Source organism: Miniopterus natalensis, chromosome 6 (assembly GCF_054644295.1).
Source record: "Miniopterus natalensis isolate mMinNat1 chromosome 6, mMinNat1.hap1, whole genome shotgun sequence".
In the NCBI taxonomy this organism is placed as follows: Eukaryota; Metazoa; Chordata; class Mammalia; order Chiroptera; family Miniopteridae; genus Miniopterus; species Miniopterus natalensis.
In genome coordinates this window covers 23,258,429-23,284,457 of record NC_142086.1, presented here as the reverse complement: position 1 = coordinate 23,284,457, position 26,029 = coordinate 23,258,429, and the positions used below count along the sequence as shown (strand labels likewise).

The 26,029-nt window shown below is 36.7% G+C and overlaps 1 protein-coding gene across 1 annotated transcript in view; it reads right to left on the bottom strand.

Moving 5' to 3' along the window:
* The window catches only part of EPHA3 (EPH receptor A3), a 320,590-nt gene that overhangs the window by 13,609 nt on the left and 280,952 nt on the right, over positions 1-26,029 (bottom strand). The window contains exons 13-15 of the mRNA XM_087818109.1: positions 25,913-26,029; positions 9,009-9,158; positions 7,278-7,471 (exon numbers count right to left, since the gene is read on the bottom strand). The exon at positions 25,913-26,029 is cut by the window's right edge and continues 93 nt beyond it. Coding sequence (XP_087674235.1) covers positions 7,278-7,471; positions 9,009-9,158; positions 25,913-26,029 — 461 coding nt within the window. The remainder of the gene's footprint in view (positions 1-7,277; positions 7,472-9,008; positions 9,159-25,912) is intronic.

Sequence of the window (26,029 nt, the reverse complement as noted above, 5' to 3'; positions counted from 1 at the left end):
GAGATCTGTTCCTGCTAAACATATTTCTGACTGTGGCTTCTTTTTTTATCTTTATACAGAGAACGTTCTAAACTGCATGCCTGGATTTAATGTTAATGTTTTCCTCAGTTTGAATTGTGAACTTCCAGCTTCTTTTAGGACTCAATCTAATGCATCCAGAATGCTCATCTGCCTCACAGTCTGTTCTTATTTTCTGTCCATAAGAGCACTGATCTCATGGTCCTCCACGTGTAGAACCTGGAAGTACTCTCCGGTACTTTCTCTGTCACTGCACATCTCACTAGTCGCCATGTTCTATAATACTCACTTCAGTAAAACTTTCTGAATTGACATTCCTGAACACCTTGTCCTTTTGCTCAAATAATTACGTATTCTGAGGAATATTAAAGTCTTTATGAAGATTAATTTCCCTCCCATATTTAAATGAAAGTTGTTGAGGATAGAGGTTGGGCCTTGTTATCTATATTATCACCAGAAGCCCTAGCATAATGCCTTGTACAAAATACTACTAAATAAACATTTGTAGCTTTGTATTGATGTACAATAAAAATATACATTTCTCTACTTTTTGGAAAATTAATTACTAGAAAACAAACAACATAAAATTTAAAGCAATCTATAGATTCAATGTAATTTCTATAAAAATATGAATGGCATATTTCACAGATCAGAAACAAATATTCCAAAAATTTATATGGAACCAAAAAAAGACCCTGAATAACCTCAAAAATCTTGAGAAAGAAGAACAAACTTGGAGGGATCACAATATCAAATATCATACTATATTACAAAGCCATTGTAATTAAAAGAGCCTGGTATTGGCACAAGAACAGGTAAATAGATCAATGGAACAGAATAGAGACCCCAGAAATGAACCCATGACTTCATGGTCAGTTAATATTTGACAAAGGAGGCAAGAGTATACAATGGTATATAAACAATCTCTTCAATAAATGGTGTTGGGAAAATTGGACAGGTACTTGGAAAAGAAAAGAAAAAAAACAAGACCAGCAAATTACACCATACACAAGAATAACTCAAAATGGATTAAAGACTTAAATGTAAATTGCAAAATTATAAAAATCCTAGAAGGAAACATAGGCAGTAAAATCTCAGACATCTCACGTAGCAATATTTTTGCCCAATATGTCTCCTATACGGAAAAAGTAACAAATTGAACTACATCAAACTAAAAAGCTTCTGCATAACAAAAGAAACCATCAACAAAATGAAAAGGGAACTGACCATATGGGAGAACATATTTGCCCGTGATACATCTGATAAGGGGTTAATCTCCAAAATATAAAAAGAACTTATATAAGTCAACACCAGGAAGACAAAAAATCCAATTAAAAAATGAAGAAAGATCCTGAATAGGCACTTCTGCAAAGAGGACATACAGATGGCAAATAAACACATGAAAAAATGCTCAAAGTCACTAATCACCAGAGAGTTGCAAATTAAATCTAAAATGAAGTCGCACTCTACACCTGCCAGAACTACTACCATCAACAAATCAACAAACAACAAGTGCTGGTGAGGGTGTGAAGAAAGGGGAGCCCTAGTACACTGCTGGTGGGAATGCAGACTGGGGCAGCCACTGTGGAAAACAGTATAGTTCCTTCAAAAAATCAAAAATGGAACTGCCTTTTGACCCAGTGATCCTACTTCTAGGAATATATCCTAAGAATCTCAAAACACCAATCACAAAGAAAATATATGCACCCCTATGTTCACAGCAGCATTATTTACAATAGCCAAGATCTGGAAACAGCCCAAGTGCCCACCAGTAGATGAGTGGATAAAAAAGCTATGTTCACACAATGGAATATTAAATGGCTGTAAAAAACAAGGATCTCTTACCCTTTGGGACAGCATGGTTGGACCTGGAGATTATTATGCTCAGTGAAAGAAGCCAGTCAGAGAAAGACAGATACCATATGATTTAATTAATACGTGGGATCTAATAAACAAAATAAGCTGATGAACAAAATAGGACCAGAGGCATGGATACATGGAACAGACAGATGTCAGGGTCGAGGGGTGTGTGGAGGTCTGGATAAAAGTAGGTGAAGAGATTAGTCAAAGAACATATATACATAGCCCATGGGCACAGACAATAGTGAAGGCCAGGGCCCATGGGCACAGACAATACTATGGTGAAGGCCAGGGCCCATGGGCACAGACAATACTGTGGTGAAGGCCAAGGGAGGGGAGCAGGAGTGGAGGTGGGCAAAGGGAGGGAAAATGGGAGACACTGTAATAGTGTCAACAATAAAACAATTTAAAAAATTTATGTAACTTCTGTTCTCTTCTCACCACTTCTGGAATATCCAGGCGTGTGTTTCATCGGGCACACCTGGTCATTTACTTATATACCCTCCCCCTTTCAGCACTGGTGTTTCCAACGGCACTCTCAGTGGAAGATTCTCTGGGAATGATTCTGTTATGAATCATCAACCCCATTGAAGGTTGAAAAGTGAAATTACATGTATAGAAAGATTTCTGTAATAGTATATGAAATAAATTTTACCATAAAACTAACCAGACTCAGGCAGATTCTGGAAACTTCATCCCTATAAGAATGATAGAATTATATTGTTTTTTTTAAAAGGGTTTTTTTATACATAATTTCTATACACTGATCCAACTAACTAAGTCATTCAGAAATTTGAATCCTTGGTGCCATCCACAGACTCAGATTTGGATAGCTGCCAAGTAGGTCTTGAGGAGTGTTTCTGGAACTACTTTGACAGGCACACTTAGGTATAATTTTGCTTAGGAGAAATGGTAAGCATTTTACCATATGACTAAGGCCTGGTGAAATCTCTATGATGTATGGAAAAAATAGAATATTCTTCTAAAAATAGTGTTTGTTGAAATGGAAATTTACTATTATTTTAGCAAATATGTATTCGTGTACTTAACAGATATTGGTTGAGTTTCCACTAGGAACCTGGCACTGGTCTCACAGGTGGAACGGGACATCTGAACTCAGAGAGCTTAGAGTTTATTGGGGAAATGAACACTTAAAAAGAATGCACAGCCCTGTCCAGTGATGCTCAGTTGGTTGGGAGTCATCCAGTGCACCGAAAGGTTGTTGGTTTGATTCCTGGTCATGGGACATGCCCATGTTACAGGCTCAACCCCTGGTAGCGGGTAGGGAGAGTGCAGGAAACAACCTATCTATGTTGTGATCTCACATTGATGTTTCTCTCGCTGTCTCCCTCTCCCTCTCCCTTCCTCTCTCTCTAAAAATTAATACAAATATATATTTAAAAAAACAAAGATGCACACACACGACAGAGTCAAAATTGTGTTAAAGAACAAGAATGTGGTGCTCTGCAGAAGAATAATTGTGTTGACCTAGACTGTGTGGCTGGAGAATGCCTCAGTTAATAGGAGATGCAGAAGCTGCTGCCTGAAGGAGAATCTAAGGCAGGAAAACGGCACGTGTTACTGTCCTCCTATCTGAGCTACTTTGGCTTTCGGAAGGAACTAGAAGTTGGTCACTGAGGTTACAGTCCTGTTTTGGTGTAAATGGCACAGGTTGAAAGGTTCAAACGGCCGTCTCCTCATACTTTTGCCCCTCCCACTACAAAGCAGTTGTGTAAATCAAATCAGATCACTTCTCTGCTCTGAATGTCTTAATGGATTCTTCATGCATCTCAAATTCCAAAGTCTTCACCATGGACTGGGTTGCCATATACGCTCTTGCTCCTGTTTGCCTTCTCAGCCTCATGTCAGAGACTTTTCCTTTCCCTACTGCTCTTCAATCATACGATCGTTCTGCCACTTCCTAGAGCCCTCAAAACTCATCTGCAGTTTCTTATTCCTATGCCAAGATTACCTTGGGGGGGGCAGGGGGGTGGGTGATGGGAAGGTTCGTTAAGCATGTGGCTGGTTTCCTTTCTTAAGGTGTTAGCTCAATATCAACTCCTCAAAGGGCTCTTTTCTGACCACCTCTTTGTTATCTGTCACAACTATCTGTTTTCTTCTTCTAGTCTGTGCTTGCCTATTGTGTATTGTACATTTTCTATAATGTAAGCTCAACAATACCAGGGACCACATTTGTTCTTCACTGTTCTCTAGATTCTACCCATGACTAGCACATAGTAGACTGGCATACAATAAATAGTTGAAAAATGAATAAATAAACATTTGAATAAAAGAAATGACATTGGAGAAGCATGGAAATTTAAATAATCAAAAAGAGTCTGGATGTTTTCTAAGTGTAATGGGAAATCAAGATTGGTTATAAACAGGTGACCATACTATCATATATATTTTGATAAGGAAAGTCTGAAGACTATCTGAAAAGATGGTTGGAGCAGGGCAAGAATGGAAGCAGGGGACACGTTTGAATGTTATTGCAGTGGTCTAGGTCAGAAGGGGGAAAAGTTATATATATAGAAGAGAGTGTTTGTAGCGGAAAGAGAGTGTCTGTAGATGGGCCTTGTTGATCCAACGATCACCAGGATCAGTGTGTGGAGGGGAAGAGAAAGGTACCAAGACTTGCTCTGATCCTGATGGTAAATGAACAGGTGCTGGTGTACTCAACTACATTAAGGAAGGCAGTGGAACAGTAAGGCTATCTGGAGAAAATGAAAGATAAATTTTCAGAATATTAATTTTGAGATGTGTATGAGACTTTTATTTGAGAAGTTTGGCTATAGAAAAATAAGGAAGAAGTTGGTAGAGATGTGGGACCGACATAAGTGATGTTGACAAATAGAATCTCTTAAATCCACCTGCTGATAAAAATTAGCTGGTTGTTTTTATCAAACATCCACATTTCATTCCCCTTTCCTAGAGATTCTGAAGTAGTAGCTTGGGATAGACCTGGATACTTGTACATTTAATAAGTTCCCCCAGCGATTCTTGTCACCAGGGGAAAGAGAAACAATGCAATAGAAGATATTTTTACGATAATGAACATCAGAAAGGAAGAGCATGGGTATGCAGGAGAGAGACAGAAACACACACACAGAGGGAAAAGATCTGCCTCTGACAAGTAGAGGGACACTTCCTCCCTTCCTCTCTTTTAATTAGAGGAAAGAAGGGCAAGATGGGTGAGTGCAGGCACCATTAAGTTTTTATGTTGCTGCTAGAATTTCCCTTCTGATAGCTTGTATTTTCTCAATAAAGTGTGTGGCAAAGGCATCACTGGAAAATCAAAGGTGAAAGACAAAGTATAGTCAGTTATAAAAAGGGTGAAATAATCACAGCCAAAAGTGGGGAAGCAATTTTTCAAAACAAAAGATTTTTTGGCATTGTTGTATGACAATTCAAGGTTATTGCTAATAAATTCATAAAGACAAAATCCTCTCTGTTTTGTATTTCAATGGTAATAAGTATGCACACAGAAACAATTTCCAAAACTTTTATATTTAGTAAATTAAAATGGACGGTAGTTTTTAGAAATAATACTTTTTCCTGCTAAAATTACATGTGTTGTGATAAAATACATGGAATTTATTCAGATTTTAAAGAATGTATATTAGGAGAAAATATATTCAATATATTTCAATAAGAAGGAAAAAGTGAATTTAAGAAGTTTGTTAGCACTTGGATGCTAGGACATATCCGAACATACTATGATCTGATATTAAGACAATTTCCCCCATAGAATTGGATTAACTATCCCTAGATCATATAATATGGGTTAGTCTTTATATTGTTAATACCATCCTGTGGGAATACTTTTGAGTGTCTTTTTTATGATATGGAAAGAACTGAAAAGATGTTCTTTTCTCTATGATTGCTATTGCGTGAAGATCAAAAGAAATGACTTCAGGGTACAAAATGAGGACCATATGGCCCAGGAAAGGACCAGTGTGTTACCCTGCTAGCTGTTAAATCATCAGGTAGATTTCCAAAGCAGCCTGTGTAGTCTCTTTCTGTGAAACTTAGACCAGAGATTCATCCACACAGGATAAGTTGTAGGTAGTTTGACCTACTTAAAATACATCACTAAGTTCAGTCTTAGTGACCCCCAAATGTTATTTCCAACAATAATGTATAATTTTTACAAACTTTGGTTTAGCTTCCCCTTATTCATATTATTTAAACACAATGTATAAAATGGGACCATGAATATTCAATATACTTATACCTATTCAAGTAAAAAAGCATGTATTCTTTTAAAAAGTAGTGTAGTAAATTCTCTATCAGTATGCGTGTCATAACTGTCACTAACCACCAGTAAAAAGAACAGAAGTGCAAAAAGACCCAAGACCCAAGAAAGAAAACCGCCAAGAAGGCCCTGCATTACCCCTTTCACATGAGTCACAGCCTCCATCCTTACGCAGTATTTATACGTATCACTCAATCCTGCGGATTTACGTGCACACTGAGTGTAGGTTCTTTTACTAGAGCTCTGTAACTCCCCCATTAGAGCACAGGTCATCAAAATGTAAAAGAACTGTTTTTCTCTTATGTATACAATGAGAAAAGAAATTCTTAAACCAGATAGTTAGCTTTGCCTTTAGTTTTCCGAGAAGCACCCTTTTCTTCTCAGATGGCCCCTGACAAAATTCATCTCTCCTTACCTGTTTCTCCTATTTGCACTTTGTAGGCACAATTTTATTTATATCCTTCCACACTGTTTAAGAGGACTCAGGATTCTTAACTGGGAGGAATACGCATGAAATGTAATGGACTCACGCATCCTGGATGCGATATAGCTATGACGCACGGCCCTGGTGTCGCTGTCTTGGGACACTGGCATTATTTTACTCTTAAGTTTTATCCTGGACAGAAGCTAACAGTGTAATTGGCACACAACGTAGGTTGAACAAATATTTGTTTAGTCAAATGGAGGGGGTTGCATCCTGCTAGCCAATGCAATGTTTTGGAAGCATTTTTATTATTTTTGAAGCTTTATTTTAAATCTGGAATAAACCAGGACTTCACTAGAATTCCTCACCACTCCAGGGAATTTCTTTTGTCTTTTTCTCTTTAAATGGTTGAGAGTGAAAAGAAGCTATGTGTGTGTCCTGGGTTCCTATTTTCCAAAGACTGAAGCCTGAATGTAGACTCACTTCTTGTCAAGTTGCAAGTTAAAAATAACTCAGAATTTCATCATCATTATTACATTGCATAAGGTTTCTTCCTGAAAGATTGAAAGAGAGAGAAAAAAATATGTCTCTTCAGTCCTGAGGAATATAAGTATCAAAGAATGCAGGTGGGGAAGGGGGAGGAAAAACTTAACAACTGGAGATAGAAAACACATTTTTTCCGAGCGAGTGCAGGATGCACGCTCGTGCACCAGTCACCTTGCCGCCGCACTGGTGATGATCTTCAGGCTGCCCGGGTTCCGGATGAGCTTGTCCAGAATGCTGACGATCTGCTCGAACTTGGGTCTGTTGTTTCTGTCTTTCTGCCAGCAGTCCAGCATCAGCTGATACAACGCAGCTGGACAGTCCATGGGAGGCGGCAGCCTGTAGCCCTCATCCACAGCTTTAATCACCTGTGCAAGAAGCAAAGTTTCTGAGGACTTCAGAGGTGGGACTGCCTTCACTTCTTCAAGGGCAGAGCACACCAAGGTGAGTATTCTAAAGTTAAGTGAAAAGTTCTCATTTTAAATCGCTTAAAAAGGTAACAGCTTATCAAATAAATAGCTATTGTTAATGCCCGAAAATGTTATATAAAGGAAGATCAAGAGAGAGACAGTGAATTTAGAAGAGTTTGTATAGATACTTTTCAGATTAAAATTAAAAAGAAGTGTTCAATGACATAGGAAATTCAGTGAATTATAAAGACAATTTTATTTGGTATTACAAATTTCTATGGAAACTATATACGAATGAATGCAGAAAAAAACAGTTTACAGATTTTATTTATACCACAGTTCAAATGGTACCTTTCAAATCATAGTCATGTCCCTTGGAAAAAGCTCATGTGTTGCAGTTAAGTAACGATCAGTTTCTTAGTATTTTAAAATCACATAAAACAGTGACTTTAAACTTTATATGTCTCAGAATCATCTGGAGAACTTAATAATATACAGATGACTAACCTTTGATTGCATCACTCTGGGGTGAGGCCTGAGAACACGCATTACTGCAAATTCCCAGGTCATGCTAAAGCTTCTGGTCCAGAGACCACATTTTGAGGGGCTCTGATACAGATAAAATTTGGAAAATAGAGAGTCTAATATTCCCATTACTGGTGGTTGTTTTTTATTTGTTTTGTCTTTTTAAAAAAAGCTTGTTTGAAGAAGTGAAAAAAGTTTTTTATATCCAAACACATTAAAGGCAGTTTTATATGTGGCAAGTAGGAAATGACTAAAAGCATCTCAGCTTTCCGTTTTGAGCATTTTGAGCTCATGCTCACAGTTTCTGGCTGAGCATAAAGAAAAATCTCTGAGTGCTGATCCCATATGCCAAGAGCATCCTTTTACTAAGCATTAGCAAACATGACTTATAAAAACAAAAATCCTTTTGAAAAATCATATCACAGTTATAACCGAGAGTTAAAGATTATTTCTTTTCATCTAGAGCAGAGACTTCAATTTGTATAACTAAAGTCACGTGCAACATTAATACATAACCAGGAGCAACATGCTACAGATTGGTTATTTTGTCTGATTCGGGGAAATACTATATTTAAGTAAACAAAATGTTGGCATAGATGCATTAATTACATCTACAAAGGCTGGCAGACATGTGTATCTTACTAATGTTACATAGAAACAATTCTGTAGTAAAAATATTCCAAACACTCCCTGATGTATACTGGCTATCTTGTTAGTCACTTATTTTACTACATTTTGATACAAATCTCTTCATTTTTGCCTCAATTCCAAACTCCTGCTTGAGAGAAAACTATAAAGCCATAAAAGCAGCTCAATTAATATTCTTGCAAGATTTGGAAACAATTCCATTTTTTAAGGATTCTATTTCAACGTCACAAACTGGGAGCCACCTGGTTTCATTATGCGCCACTTCCTTGCACAGCTTGATGTCTCAATTTGAATCCATAACTCATGGGCTACAAATACTTACATCCTGATTGGACATCTCCCAGTATGGCCTCTCTCCGTAGGACATCACCTCCCAGAGAACAATCCCGTAACTCCAAACGTCGCTGGCTGATGTGAACTTGCGGTAGGCTATAGCTTCTGGGGATGTCCACCGGATGGGAATCTTTCCTCCCTTTGAATATAAAATCACATGGGCATACACAGTCAGTGCACAGAGCATAGAAATATACAGTATAATCTGAAATCTGGTTGAATTTGTCAGGGTCTCTCTCTTCTGAAATGGAACGTGGGTTTCTGTTGATGTATCTTGACATTCTTCTACTTTAATACCGAGCCGGAGCAAGTGGCATGCTATTTACTACAATATTTACTTCCAGTTTATTTAAAAGAATTTAAAAATAGTAAAGAAAAAGGAAGAAATTGCTTAAATACTGACATTTTATGTCAACTGCGGCACATTAATTAGTCATCTGGAACAAGGCAACTTGATGTGGATGTGCAATACCATATGTTAGAATAGACTGAGGTATCTCATATCAATCTGTGTTGATTTAACTAGATTTCTGCTCTATCATACTATCTCAGCTCATAATGTGAATAAGTTAGTATTTGGAAAGAAGTTATACCACTTCTTGACACTTATAGGTATTTGCTAACTAAATTCAAAATAAAATTAGACTTCTACAAAACTCTCTTAAATACATTAATCAATCATCTCAATTTATTCAGTGCCTCCTTCATCATTATTCACTGATGTACCTTTTGTATACTAGGTAGGTACAATATAAACGAGAAAGATACGCTACTACATTCCTAGTACTTTCTAGAGAGGGATATGTGTTCTGTGAGTTACAGGACATATAAAGGTATGTCTCCCATGGAATCTGCTCTCAGTTTAATAGATACATTTAAAAAAATGTGCCAAGTAGCAACCATATGGTCACTCTGGGTGAGACAAATACAACACACTGGCCCTCCAGCTTGGAAAATATCAGGCAAATGGGAATAATAATTAGTTGTTGTGAATAACTAAATGTAGAAAAAAATATGTAACTTATCAAAGAAATAAGCTTTGTTTCTCAGATTTTACAATGCATACGAATCATCCCTGGCTTGCTCTCATGCAAGTGAAAATTCTGATTCAGTAGCTCCAGACTGTAGGCAAGGCCTACATTTTTAAGAAGCTGATGCTGATCAGGCTGGTCATGAACCTCACTTTAGATAGAAAGGCTGCAGAGAAGACGTGCTGTAGAGCGCGAAGCCCTGATTATCACTGGAGAGAAGGGGGAGGTCACATATAAATTGACCTTTAAAGATGTATCCATTTCTGATACAACAAGAAAAAGTAAGGGATGTTCCAAAGGATGTACATCATCAAAATCCCAAACTGTACTCATCCAAATGTGCTCCATTGACATTGCATCTCATAGCCCTTGGCTGGTTCTCAAGTAATGCTCAAGGAGGACAATATATTACTTTTGAGAAATAGATGGAAAACTTGGGAGGTGAGTTACTTTACCTCATTAGGCCTGAGTTTCCTCATCTGTTATTTGGGAAAGTAGCAGCACTGATTCATGGCTTTGTTGTTTAGGCTAAATGACAGATTTCAGTAAAATCTTTAGCCAAGTCCCTGCACATGGGAAAGCCTCAAGAAACACGAGCTTGCGACTCCCAGCCTGAGGGGCATGGCATAAAGCTCAGCTCAGAGGAGGAAACTGGATGTTCTGGAAAACATTTCTGGTGTAAAAATACTACAGATTATGTGGAGGAATAGAATGAGAGAAGATGAGGAAAGTTAAGTCAGAAGTTAATGAGAGGCAGGAAGAGTTTTATCCTGCAGAGGAGAATGGTTTATGTGATTCTAATGACCTCAGAGAAGCTGACACTTCTTGACGTTTCCATTCGAGTCAGCTGTGTAGAGAGAGACTGTTGCCGAAAGATCTTTGAGAGAGTTGGGGCTTATTCTAGGCTTTGAAAAATGCATGAAGCTGTGGAAAAGTGAGCACAGAGAAGGGGGCTAAGCACAGGCTTGTTGAGAAGCCTCCAGCCTAAGGGGAGTCAATGACTTACATTGGTCAAGTAAGAGAAATCAAACAGGACAGACGGGAGCCCGAGTGAGGAAGCCTTGGGGGTCAGTGAGAGACCCTAGGGTGCTCAGCAAGCACTAACTAGGGCAATGATGGTCTAGAACCAGAAAAACAGAGTAGAAAATGTTTACAGTCACGGAGATGAGAGGACAGGTGGTCTTAGGAGTTTCCCCTTTCTTTTCTCTCTCACGTTCACTCATTCACTCTCTTCTTTACTGTGTGCATTTTTTCAGCAAAATTTTAAAAAGTCCCTTCTCATATTTAAATGTAGAGGGTCTGTTGTCAATGTTGCCCTTTTCTCTGTCAATACATTCAAACTTAAAAATAACAATATTTTAACCCCCTAGACTAACTTATTTGCACTTGTCTAGACCAAGTTTGGGTTTTAAGGAGTCAAAATTTCAAATAATATCTCTGAAGTCAGGTAAAAACAGAATTATACATGTGACAATTAACAAAAGCTATTCAGGATGCCAAACAGAATCATTGGGCATAATTACTCTACTCTCCCTTAAAGAATTCTGAGAACTGACAGAAGTCAAACAAAGCTGTATTCATGATGCAAAGATTTCAAAATCTCAGCTCACTGTCTTATCTCTGCTACCAACACTTTGCCATTGCCTTTTCTTTGCCCAGAACCAAATTACTAAAAGCACAAAAATGGCACTGAAAGAAAAGGAAGGAAGGAAGGAAGGAAGGAAGGAAGGAAGGAAGGAAGGAAGGAAGGAAGGAAGGAAGGAAGGAAGGAAGAAAGAAAGAAAGGAAGGAAGAGAAATCCATGCTGAAAAGTTAGAAAATACAAGGCACAGGCATATGTCACCTTACTAAGGTCTCCAGTGAGAATTAAAATAGATTGATGACAACCATGACCTTACTCCCTGAGTTGTTTCATCCTAAGTGAATCATCCCTATATTTCAAAGAGGAGGACATTGGACATATTTTAATAAAGTTTCTTAAAGTTTCTTTAATATTTTTCTTAGGAAGGACATGCCAAGCCTGTGTTCAGGTTTGGAAGGAGACTCTCTTGGTGTGCTCTTCTGGATGCAGACACACATGCTATTGGCGGGGTCTCTGCTGCTATAGCCTCACCCATCTCTTCGGTGGGAGCTGTGCCCTCCACAATCCCACACACTTAGCTGAGACCCCTGCAGTGTATTCTCTAATGTGGCACGTGGTTACAGATTCAAGCAAATTATTTCCAGGATGCCTTTCCAAGTAAGTGCTGTCTACTTGCTTTCACTGTATAAATCTTATTAATAGGTTAAAGCCCACACAAATAGGAAATGTGTTTTGGAAAAATGTTTGAAGAATTTTGTTCATAAAAATGCTTACATTTTTAAGTCTGCTCTTGCTCTAATATGCACCTGCCAAACACACAGACACACAGACACACAGACACACAGACACACACACACACACACAATTGTCAGAGTAACAACTTTTCAATATAACAATTTCTGTAACAGTGGCTGGTCAAATACTTCTTATGCTTTCTTCAACTTGGATTGCAACTAATTCTTAACAAAATATTTTGGCTCTCAACACACTGTGCTACTTTGGGAAAATATGTCGTCCACACTGGACAGTAGTCACGTGTGAAATGACGAAAGCCTATCCCTCCAATACCTGCGAACTTTTGCATGCAGGTTATGGCCTCTTTACATGTTTGATGTTTGGGTTTTTAATCTAAGCTTTCCCCTGGCACCTAACTCTACCAAAGCTCGAGTTGCTGCCCTTAGGGAAAGCATGTGGAAGTGAGACAATTTGGATTATTTTATTTTATTCCTAACATGTTATTCTAAACACAAGAAGAGTTGGTAAGCGGCATCCACTTAGCTCAACAATTAAACCAGTTAGCAAAGTTATGTGTTCTTCATTTATCGAGAAATTTCCATTGACCAACCTCTTAGTGTCCTTGTTCTTTTCTTTATGGCTGAGCTCTGTTCCATGTCACTGTTTAGTTAGTCCATATACTTAAAAGTTAATATATTTACACTAATAACAAATATAAAACTCTTAATTCATATTTCTTTATATGATACACATGCAAGTCATTCTGAATAAACCATTGGGGCTGATCTGAACTCTTTATTCAGGAGAAAGTGAATGAATAAGTATTGTTTGCCTTTGCTTAATGCCATTGTTGACATCCCGAAGTAGTTAGCTTTAAACCCTAGAATTTTAATGCTAGAACGTTTAGCTTTCTTATTAGAAGACTTTCATTGCCTCCTTCCAGGTAGTGTTTTAGACTGATTAGTTTTGCTCTGACATCAGCATGATAATCGTAGATTCCAGATTCTTGTCTTGCCCCTCGTCAGCCATCTGACAAATGATGGCATCCGGCATCGAGGTAATCAGGAAGACAATAAAGATGATTGAATATTATATTCATTATTATTTAGGAAAATTTTTGTCACTGGCAATGGATTTATGATATACTTAAAGAAACTAATAAAGTATCTAATCTTTAATAGAGTCCTCCATAAATGTTGGCCTTTCTTCCTCTCTAAGTCCTGTCTCTTGGCTAACACACCTTTACTACGGGCATCAAGAATTCATTACGTGAGGATATAAGGGGAAGCTCACTGTCTACTTCAAAGCATTATTCAAATTTAGCATTTGCTACTATTATTGCTAAAAAGAAATCAAACTAAGAATATTATACATTTTTTATTTTCCTATGATTGACAAAAAATGCAATATCAAGCCACTCTGGCTTTCAATGAGACACATAAACCATCACTGTACACATTTAATTTGAAATCAAGCTACAGGAGAGATCCCAACACAGCAAATCATTATAGAGTTTGAGGAAGGGTGAATATGTTATTACAAATATGTTATCGTAAACTGCTTAAATTCAACATTGTAGTTTCAAATTCTCTATATTCAACACTAGCAAAATGAATTCAAGTAGTAGCTTTTATTCTACCCATTGTCATAAATAAAATTAGTGTGCCCAAACTATAATTTGAAATCGTAAGGCCGTGAAAGCTAAATCGCTTATAAAGCTGAGGATAATTAGTGTAAGCCACAGGGGCCTGTGCTCACTCACTGCAGAGCGCAATTGTCTTTTTCAGATATTATCTTGGCAAGTGTGCAGACTGGGCACTCAACAATGCTCACTGACTTGAACTGAATTCCTTTCTTCTAAATGTATTCTGTTCTTTGGAAGAACTTCTCCCTGCCTGCTTTTTGTAACTAGCAAGCTTCTTAGTTGAACATCTGGTCGTATGTGAGCCCATTGGTGGAACATTTGAGAATCTTGTATCCAAGTAGGTTACTCCATGTCCTGTGATCCACCTACTGCTTAATTATGACCCGAGTGAGGTGTCCTAGGGGTGACTGCCTTTCCTCCTTCATCTCTGCCTTCCTACCGTTTAGAACAGGAGCCTCACTTTTTAGCTCTCCTGGTTATAAAGCCTTGTTTCCTGGAGGTCTGTGAAGTTTACCTTATGGACTTAGAGTAGTAGATTTTACTGATTTCTTGGATAATTTTTAGCATTTTTAAATTATGAAAATATCTTACTGGGTTTCATATGGATTAAATATTTTAGGATTTGCAGAATGCTACAAAAAATTTTATTTGACTTTATAAACAATATGCACCCTACATCAAATTCCTCAATATTAATGTTGCAGGTACCTTACAGACTTAAAACACCACCAATAATTTAAGAAAAGTTCTTAGTCTATGCACATGAATATTATTCTATTCCATTGTAAGATGAAGCTTAGTAAAATTCTAAAATACAGAAAATAATTATGCAGTAAGGCATAGGCTGACTGAAAATATATGATGATTTTATGGATATATCCACTTATGAATTTACTCCAATGTCATCTTACTGAAATAAAATCAAAACATCAAAAATAAAGTACCTATGTTTAAAATTTATAGCATGGGGGGGGTAAAGAAGGGCGGGAGCCGAGTGAAGGAGATCATCAAAGGGGAGAAATGGGGTTCATCTGTAATACTCTCAACAATAAAAATAAATGAAATAAAAAAATAAATACAGTTATCAAAAATATTTTTAAACTTTAAGTGTTAGATCGAAAGCAAATGAAAATAAAACTTAACATGAGTGAAAGGTGTATTATTGGTTGCATTCTGTTTGTGACATGCCGAAGGTCAACAGTCTAGGAAACCTGATGGCAGATGGCTAGGCTGGTCCATATGCTTTACAAATGGCGATGTATTCCACACTGTCCCGGAAACTTGCAGTCCAGTGTGAACAGGAGAAAGTATAAAGTACCCGAGAGGAACATTTGATGGCCACCCCCATTCTTTATACATTCTTTACATATGTTAGATGATTTTAAAGAGGTTTCTCTACAGTAGCCCCGTTGACATTTGACTATATTAATCCTTCGCTGTGGGGGCTGTCTTGGGCATTGTAGGATGCCGGGTGACATCTTTGGTCTCTACCCATCAAATCGCATTAGCATCCTTTCAATTGTGACAGCCCCAAATATCCCCAGACAATGCCAAACATCCCCTGGGGAGCAAAGTCATCCCTGCTTGAGACCTCCTGCTTTAGATGATGTGGGACAAACTTTGATCTGCAAGAGAAAATAACTGAAATGACGTCCACAATTTATCTGGGATTTTATGTAGATTAAGTAGAATTATTTTTTTCCTTTTTTCCTCTCACCATTTACATACTTTTAGTGGATATGTTTATTCCAGTACTAACCTGGAAAAGCAAGGGCCAAGTTCATCTTAGCTAATATTCTGATAACTGGGTTTTAGTAAATATAACAACATCCCTTTGAGATTTTTACCTCTATTTTTTAATGTTTTATTTTATTTTTTCCTCTCTTTTTTCATTCGTTTCCCCCTTTGTTTCTGAAAAGGGGATAACTCCCTAATACTAATGAAACTTAAATTAGCTTTATGAATTAAGCATCAATTTTTTTTTATCAGATGAAGGCATCAATGATCAAAGATTTTACTAAGAAATGAGTGTTTACTCTAAGAGGACACATTATCTACAGCTCCAAAAGCATAAATGTCAATGGCCTAGTGAGACATCGGATAAGAGTCCTTGAGGACCCAATTTTATTATGAAATATGGTGAAAGGAGAAGCTGAGGCCATACATTTTAATTTAGATATAATTCATGATAAGGTTCTTTGCCTTCAAGCTGAGCAACTACAGACTTAAGACCATGAAAATAAGATACATTGACTATATAAGAGTCATTTTCCATTGCAGAATTTATTCATACTTCTACTCTTGATTGGACCACAAAAATTTCTCTTCTGCCCCCACCTCCCAGCCCAACAAATTTAAGCTCATATTGCTTGACATGTTTTTTTCTTCTTCTTTTTTTAGGTTCAGAAATTTCTTTTCCAGGAGTTGGGGAGTCATTTAAAAATTTTAGATGCTTTTCAAATAACTGCCAAACACATTCTGTAATAGCTACCCCCAAATTTGGATTTGGTGAGACAAAATGGTGTCATCATTTGGCATACTCCTTTCTTGCCACAGGAAAGCTACTCTAATGCGACTGTTGTTAATGAGCTACATCTTGAAATTAGTTGGCAATGTATATTTTGGTTGGTAAAATGCTACTAGATATTCTGAATCTTGTAAAGCACAAATAGTTACTATAAAAATAATTTATAAATAATTTATAAGTTTATAATTTATAAATTATTTTTACAATATTAAAAAATATTTTAAAATGAAGTATTTACATATCTACATGTAAGCGCCCCAGATAGTTATGTGTTTGAGAAGTCTCCAATTGCCTGGAGTAAGCCCAGAATCACAGCATAAGGAGTGTCTCTCCAGTGCAGAAGGCTCTCCAATCTAAACTTAACAGCATCAGAAGTTAGTGTTTGTTCCCTGTATCTGGACTGTCAAACCTAGAGCCAGTTCCTCTCAGTACTGATGTCTCATCTATTTTTATCTCAGTCATTTGGGGTGCTGGGAGATTTAGGGTCAGTTATTTCATTTGGATTTTAAAGTTTAGCAGTAATCAGGAGTCTTGGTTCCTGGGCTCAGCTTTGATCCTACTATTAAACTTTAGCCAAGTTTCTTAACCTCTCTGCAGATATCTTGTCATTCACAAACTGAGGGTCATGGGAAACATAAAACCTGACTTTATGTTAAGTCTTATCTGTCTGTAACAGATGTGTTGACTGATGAACCTTAGCCCTTACAGCTTTCAATTTCTGTCTGAAACCTATACAGGTATCAAGGATGCTGACACTTGCAGCGTTAATTATTTTGGACTCTTAGAAGATGATGTCAGCTTTGAACTAAACTGCATATTGGGTGTCGTATCTCGATTTACTTCTACAGAATTTTTACAGAAAAGGTAAAAGAAAAGAAATTTATACGAGTAAGGATACTAGAGATTCTGGGGCAGAGGCATCACATAACCGCTAAACTCTAATCCAGGATTAGCTAAGTAGTGCAAAACCTAGTTTGCTTTGGCCATCAACAGCAGTTAGAGTAGGAATCACACAGTAAACCTGTTCTCAAAAGGTCCTGCAACTCAGTTCTCTAAGCTTAATAAGCTTAGACAGTTCAAATGAGATCCCTGGCTAAAAGCCTGGATTTTTCAGGCTTTAAAATGAAGTCAGCTCCTTTACTATGAGCTAGCGAACTCCAAGACTTGATTTCTAAAAAAAAAAAAAAGGAGTGTAATTGCTGAAATCTCTGGACATTGAGGGATAATATCTCATATTTGCCCCGATTTTTCTCTAATTATATATACAAATCTTTCCTTGCCGAATTAGGAAATGCTTTGCTGATCCACAGTTCACATTGCTTGCCTGTGAGCTCTGTCAGGTCATACTTAGAGTGACAAAGGACTTTAGAGAGTTTATCTTAGTAAACCCTAAGTAATTGAGTGTTTAACCTGGAGGCAAATATTGGCTTCTAGGGTTAGAAGTGGAGCCATAGAGATAAATCATTTTACTCAAGGATTTAGCATCTATCTATTGTCAGGGACTAAAGGCCACTCACTGTAGACAACAGGGTGAAGGGTGACCCGAGAAGACTCCCAGGGGAAGCATCTGTTCTAATTCCCAGTAGTTCAAATCTAAAAGCCATTGAGAGAATCGTTTCAGCAGATGTTTGATTGCCACAAGAGATCAGAGACAAATGATCTCCTTGGTAGCAAAAGCCCATCCCTTGAACTTTTGAGAGTTTTCAACATTATGTGAAATGCTAAGATTTTTCTTGAAATACAGGAAAATCTTCACATTGCATTCTAAGTTCCTCTATGTCTATCTAGGAAATGAAGTACAAATAACATTTGTTACTTTTGGGCTACAAATACAAATACCAGTAACATTTTTGTTACTTTCATGATAAAATATAAAATTAGGTCATTTGATGTATAATGTCTCTTTTCAACAAAAACAGTGCAAAAATTTAGGGATAAGGCTAAGCATATATCCTAATATGAGTATAGCTCTTTATCAAAGTTCAATGAAGTTGTAAATGTTAAATTTTGTGGTTTATATATAATCAATCCCTTATTTATTTTTTAAAAGGTTACAGAAATTGTTCATTGGAGCTTTTAGCACTTGAATACAATTTTCCAAAGAAACAATATTTTAAGCAAATATGTGGTAAGGATCTATTCAATATAGCAAGAATACTATATATTTGTAATAAGTATAATGAAATAGAAGTATTAGATTTATTCCAGTAATTAACCAAAGAAAGAGTGTCTACTATTTTTTGCAGGCATTTAAATACATGTTGAGTGAATAAATGTTGCATTGTAGAGAAAGTAGTTTCTGCTAGAGACTATGTAATATATTTACATACAACCTACTCACTCCTATATTGCACTCCAAAACTATAGCTGTGATTCTCCCCCTATATAAATCTGGATAGATTATTTTAACATGATAAAATGTTCCTGCTACCCAGCTTTCTGAAATGAAAAGTACTAGAACTCTAATTAAATTTTGATGCAACACAGATAACTGGTATTACTAAATCTTCTAAACTTTTATGATTTTTGAATATGGGGCTTTCCTCTGTAAAGCTACATGAGGCATATTCATACCGATCCTAAGAGAGTAGGAAATAAATTCAGGGCCGACACTATTTATTTTCAAACTTAAAATACATTACTATATAAAGGCCACTGATTAGATATTTGCTTACTGTTATTTTTTTTTCATTCATGTGTATATGACATGTGTGGTATATTACTCATCAAAATAATTGTCTGTAGTGCACCAGTTTTTGGTAAGCATAGTTCCTAGTCCTTGGGATCCTACAGAAGAAAGGCTCATTACTAAGGTTTTTCTATTACTTAGGTTTTGGAGTTATTCTGAACAGGAGTGTTTAACCACTTAGCTTTTAACCACTTGCTTCAGCCATATCATTTTTTTTCTTTTAAAAGCTGCGAATGAAGTGAGATAAGGGAAAGCTGTATCTGAATATTTCTGGCACCAACTTGGTAGAACCACAGAGCTAAAAAATCAAATAAATTATTGTGTAAAATAAGGTATTTTTCTCCTATTACTAACACACAGTGCCTGTGATAACTTTTCACTTTATCTTCTAAAAATTAAATAGGTGTTAATTGGCCATACAGCAGTGTGACAAAAGGCAGGACATTCTCATCTAACATGCAATTGGTAATTACTATGCCTGCATCTTCAGAACAGAAATAAAAAATAATAATCATAATGAAGAATAAAATCAGAATAAGTCATTTGGTTTTCTCAAGTTTCTCAAATCATTTTATGTGGTAATTATGCCCCTAAAATGAATTTCAAGGCTTGAGAATTTTTTCTTTAATCCTGACCCAAGGAGTGAGGATATTTTTCCATTGCTTTTCAGAGTGAGTAGAAGGGAGGGAAGATGGGAGGAGCAGGGAGAAAGAAGAGAGAGAGAAGCATCCATGTGAGAGAGAAACATCAACTGGGGGGCCAGGTACGTGCCCTTGACCGGAAATTGAACCAGAGACCCTTAGGCGTGCAGGCCAACACTCTAACCACTGAGAGCACCGCCTGGGCATGGCTTGAGAATTTGGCTTCATATGACACAACATATCAATGAGATAAAAGTTTACATTTTTCTCTAGTATTGCATAAAACAACAAATTGAGTACTATCATGTTCCAATTTTTTATCCTATTTCACATATGAATGTAAGAATGTTCATGTGCATAGATGTATTCATGCACATATAAAAAATGCTAACCTGTTTAAAATGAAATTTCATAAGAGGAAAGATTTAAAAATTATTTGGTGGCAAAGAATTCTCACCAGTAATACCATGGTTCTATTAGAATGAAATAAAGTAAGTTAGTAGTTTGGTGTGACATATGTGACACATGCCATAATTATACTCTGAAATTCACATAATGGGGAACCAAAGAGAGAGAATTCATTTTTCATTTGTTTTTCTCAACAACAAAAATTCTTAGATTGTTTAAATTTGCAGAGCTAAATGCTCCAATCATATCCATCCCAAATAAAATCCTAGGCCTTTCTAGGTGATTTGCAACCTTTGGTATGAAGCTGCACTTATGCTTTGAGGCTTTTCTTCAAATGTCCTACCACATGGTACTATATTACAGGTCACATTCAATATCATTTCACAACTGCTAAAATATTTATTGTGTTTCTATTTTAGATAAAATATCTACAACAGTTGTTCTCATGGTGTCAGCCAAGCATTTCTGCATGTCACCAAGAGCATTTCAGGGTGCCTGCAAGATTAAACTATTTTCATAATAATACTAAATAAAACATTATAGCTTTACTCACTCTCAGCATCTCCTGAATATACAGTGGAATTTTACAAAGGTTACAAGATGCATAATAATATTGTATAATGGAATGTGTCAATTTTTGGAACTCCTGTATAAATCACTAGTGAGAAATGAAGAGAAATACTAGAAGTGATTATTGAAAATAATTCTGATTTCCTATCCAACATCTTTATGAAAATGAGAAAATAAACAAAAACTTCTACATTATTATCTTAGCTGGGACCCTTTCCTTTTGGGCATAATATTGAAGACATGAGGAAGGAAAACTTGTGATAACCCTTAAGACAATACCAAAAGCGTCATTGGAAAAAGTTTGATAATTTTTTATAAGGTTTAAGGCTAAGCCTTTTCTCAACACCTCAGATGACCCCTCCAGTTTAAGAATTTTTAAATATAGAATTTTTTTTTTTATAATTTCTATTTCATTCTTCTAGCCTGCCTGTCCATCACAGAGATGTTTTCAAAATCAGAACAGCAGACACCACACATTCGCTCAGTGGCACTGAATCAAATGCCTCTCGTGATTCTACAGAGCAATCGCCCTCCACCTAAAGCCGAACAAGAACAAGTGTGTCCTGGAGCAAATTAAGCCTTGAAATTTCACCGGAGACAAAAATGACAAAACATCATGAGAAGGCAGGGTTCTTTGGAAAAGACAATGATGCTAGAAATAATAGAAGGCAGCAGGAACAGAAGATTAATATGAGATTGACTCCGTTAAAGAGGCCATAGGCCTGAGTCTACAGGAGCTGAGCAGGACTGTTGAGAACAAGACACTGCGGCCTTCACTCATTCATAGGGTCTCCAGGGATCAACTTAATGGCAGGTGACTCCATATGCAATGCATTTCAGAGCTGCAGTCTAGGAAGGTTTAATGCACTGGGGCAGCAAATGCTAATTTCTGAATTGGAGTGATTCTAGATAACACTTCTTAAGTGTGATTACAGTCAAGTGACTGGTAAAGCAGATTCAGGAGAATGTTTATCCAAAGGAATGCCTTTGGCACACTTTTAAATGGTGACCTTGTTTTTCGGAAATAATCACAGCATGCTAAATTCAATAAATAAGGTGGATGTCCACATTAGATAATATTGGTTTTGGTTTAAAAAACACACAAATAAAACAGACTTGACTATACAACAATGTTCTCCTCTCATTTATTAACTAAAAGCTTGTTGAGACCAGAGATTTGATCTGGGTCAAAGCTGTTATATACTTAAACAATTCTGAGTGATATCATTCAGAATGAGTTTTAAAGATAATTTCAAAAGGGGAACTCTCAAAACATTTTGTGTAATAGCAATGTTCCTGCAGTAAGTACAAGCTCCCTAAAGACAACTTAGTGTGGCAATACTCATTGAATTGTTTCAGTATGTTGGTCTAAAAAGCAAAATAGCAGTCTTATTACTTTATAACCATACCTCATATTTTAGAGTAAATTACAAAATTATTGTACCAAACAAGAATTATTATGGAAGGCTAAATCAAAGGTGTCAAAATTATTCTGTAACTGTAGATGCAAACTACAGCTTCTCAGATGGAATCTACGACCTTCATGGGTATTTTAAGGAGTTTCAGGAAAATAAAAGGGTGAATACTGAAGAACTCTAAATAGCTATTGGTAGTGAATGAGCCCATTTGGCCTGTGTGTTTCTTTACTTTTTTAAAAATATGTTTCTATTGATTTCAGAGAGAGGAAAGGCGAGGGAGAGAGAGATATAGAAACATCAATGATGAGAGAGAGTCATTAATCAGCTGCCTCCTGCATGCCCCTTACTGGAGATCGAGCCTGCAACCCAGGCATGTGCCCCGACCAGGAATCAAACTGTGACCTCCTGGTTCATAGGTCAATGCTCAACCGCTGAGCCAAGCCTGCCAGAGTGGTCTGCGTGGTTTTTAAGCATCTTCCAAGAATGAAACATAAGTGCAAAGAGCCTGTTGCACTTTTATTTCACAAATGCTAGAGAGAAATTTGGACACAACAGCACCTGCTTTTCTACTGAGGCTGAAGAAGTGGTCTTCTGGAAAACATGGTCCTGAGAAAGTAACAATCCGTGTAAATGAAGCTCTGAAAGTTAACCCAGTGTTTTCCAGGAAGCAGATGATCTAGATTGGTATGGCTTTTTCAAGTTCCTACAAGATAAATTGTTCCTTTCAGTATCCTAGAAATCAAGACTAGTATTGAGAACAAGCGTGCTCTCATTAAAAAAAATATATATATATATATATCGGCTTTAGAGAGAGAGGAAGGGAGAGGGAAAGAGAGAGAGAAACATCAGTGAGAGAGAATTGTTGATTGGCTTCCCCCTGCATGCTCCCTACTGGGGATGGAAACCACAACCTGGGTATGAGCCCTGCCTGGAATCGAACCAGAGACCTCCTGGTGCATGGGATGACACTCAGCCAATTGAGCCACACCAGCCATGCCAAGTATGTTCTCATTTAAAAATGGAATATGGCATAGTATTAAAACCTGGCTGAATTACCAGAAACTGGATCTTTAAAATAAGGGCTTTCTTATCAAATATGTTTTGTGAAAACTAAAAATTTTTCTCAGATAAGGTGATTGCTGCAACAAGGATAATGTCTGCAAGAATGATATTTTCCCTGGTGTATGTTAGACACTCAAACAGTAGCAGAAGGTTATGAAGGAAATCTTTAGAATACAGCGTAGCATTGAGCAAAATAAAATAAAAAATCTTGGACACAATAAATATATTATCATCTGTTGCATATGTTGTCTTCTGGGATGATAATTTAGTCATAAAATTATGCTTTTCTGCAGAATGTTGGCTAATTTTCCTGGACACCCAAGAAGGAGCACAAAAAGAACAATCAAGATATTTACCCTTGTTTTGCAATTCCAGCAAGTTTTCTGAGTTGTGAGTCATAATCACTGTTTTAAATTATTTCAACTAGCTGCTAGATATACACTCTTTTATTTTTCTTACTCTTAACCTAATGAACTGTATTCCTATGAAAAACATTTTTATGCAGAACACATTTTTTAAAAAACATACTAAAATTCAGGAACAAAGTGAATCCACTACATAGTCTAATTGAAAATGGGAAATGCAAAGAATAGTCTAATGTATGAAGCCTTCAGGACTGTTCCAGCCACTCAGTGAACACGTCTAGGAACATCTCCAGAACAGTGTGCCTCACATTTCTGCAGCCCTATCACTAGAGCTTTATTTATAGCTGAAACTCAGTCTGGCGCATGGGGCTTTTCTGAGAGTGTGATATTGATACCATGTGACAATCTGGGTGGTTGTTAATGGAGTTGTCAAAGTTGGCGATTTCAGAAAATGAGTTGGTTATTTTAATCAGAAATAAACTTTTAGAATTAAACAAGAAGAAAATAACAGAAGTTGACTTTTCAAAAAAAACTGCCCATTCTTTTGACTGGTAAGAGTATGGAGGAACAGGCATGTTTATATTATTATTATTTTGCTACTAGGAAGGAAAATTAGTAACATACTGTACAGAAAATAGTTGAGTGATTCATATATCAAAATCCTCACAGAGTTGCACACTCAGTAATTTTAATTCTAAAACTTTATCTTGAGAAGATAATTATGGACAGGCATGAATTATGTATCAGGATCTATCAGACTATTATTAATAATATCAACACTTTGAAATTCTGCCCAATTAATAGTGGATCTCATAAATAAATTATATACATGAAGAAATTGAGTACTATACACTATTTAATAATATTGTAAAAGGAATATTTGTTATCTGGAAATTTATATATTTATATGTTAAAAAAGGCAGATTACAAAACAACATTAAATTTATTTATAAAAATACTGAATTTGTAGGTAAGAAGAAATCATTTTATATATCAGTATATATATATATATATATATATAATGATACCATTTTTGTAAGTATATGTACAGTTGGTAATTATTTACATATAAAACTGTGTAAAAATATTTTGAAAATATAAAGCTAAAGTGTTAAAACTGGCTGTTTTGGGGTGGTGTCATTAGTAGTGATTATTATATCTTTATTTTTAAAATATATTTTTAAAATAAAAAAATTCTTAAAGAGATGGTATTTTAAAGAAATCTGTCAATAAATGTATGATTAAATAATCAAATGCATTTTGAATCAAAAGGACACAAATTAAAACAATTAAATACGATTGCTCCCAACTAATAAGTAAACACTAAAAATCATGATAAAATCTAGTTTCATCAGTAGTATAGTTAAGTATTATTTGAAACTAGCACAGATTCTGACACACAAATTCACTTTTAGGAATATATTATAGGTAAATTATCAGTCATACAATTATGAATGCAGATGAATTATTGACACATTTGTATAAAATATTGAAAAAGTAGATATAATAATAACTTCTCAACTAGAGGTTGGTAAAAAAAAATACTGCTAGAAAATAGAACACATTAAACTGGTAAATATAAAAAATATAAAGATTATTTATTGACAGTAGCTATGTTCAAGAAGTATATTGCTAAAAAAAAAAACCCCAGGAATTATACTGCTATGCAGGCGAACAGGCTATTATGAATAATCCATTTTATGTACATATAGATATATATATATATATGCAGGGTGAAATCTGGAAGAATTGACTCACAAAGCCACAAATGTTCTTTGCCGGTGGCACAATCATGGATGACTTTTCTCCTTTATATTGTTTTGTTTTGAAATTTTTATAACATGAACATGTGTTACTGATGTAAATATTAAGTTAAATATGCTTTAAAAGGATATAGAGTTGATGGGGGTCCATCGAGTTCATACGATCACGGAAAGACGCCCCCAGCCTGCGGGAGGACGGCGGGAACAGACCCCCGAGGCGCAAGGGCGGAGCGCCCGGCGGGCCGCAGCGAGGCGTTCAGCCGCGCGGGATGCAGAAGTAAAATCCTGCGGCCCTCGCGCGGGGCGGCTAGCTCCCCTGGAAGGAACCGTGTTTCGGGGCTAAATGAAGCCTCCCTGGGCAGGGTGTGAGCGACCACGCGCGGGGCACGGTTTCTGCCGGCTGTCGAGTCAGCGTGACGCAAGGCGGGAACAAGGGCGAGAGGAACCCAGCACTCACCCTCGTGGTGTAGGCGGCCTCCGGGTCGTCCTCCAGGACGCGCGACAGCCCGAAATCCGACACCTTGCAGACCAGGTTGCCGTTGATGAGGATGTTGCGCGCGGCCAGGTCGCGGTG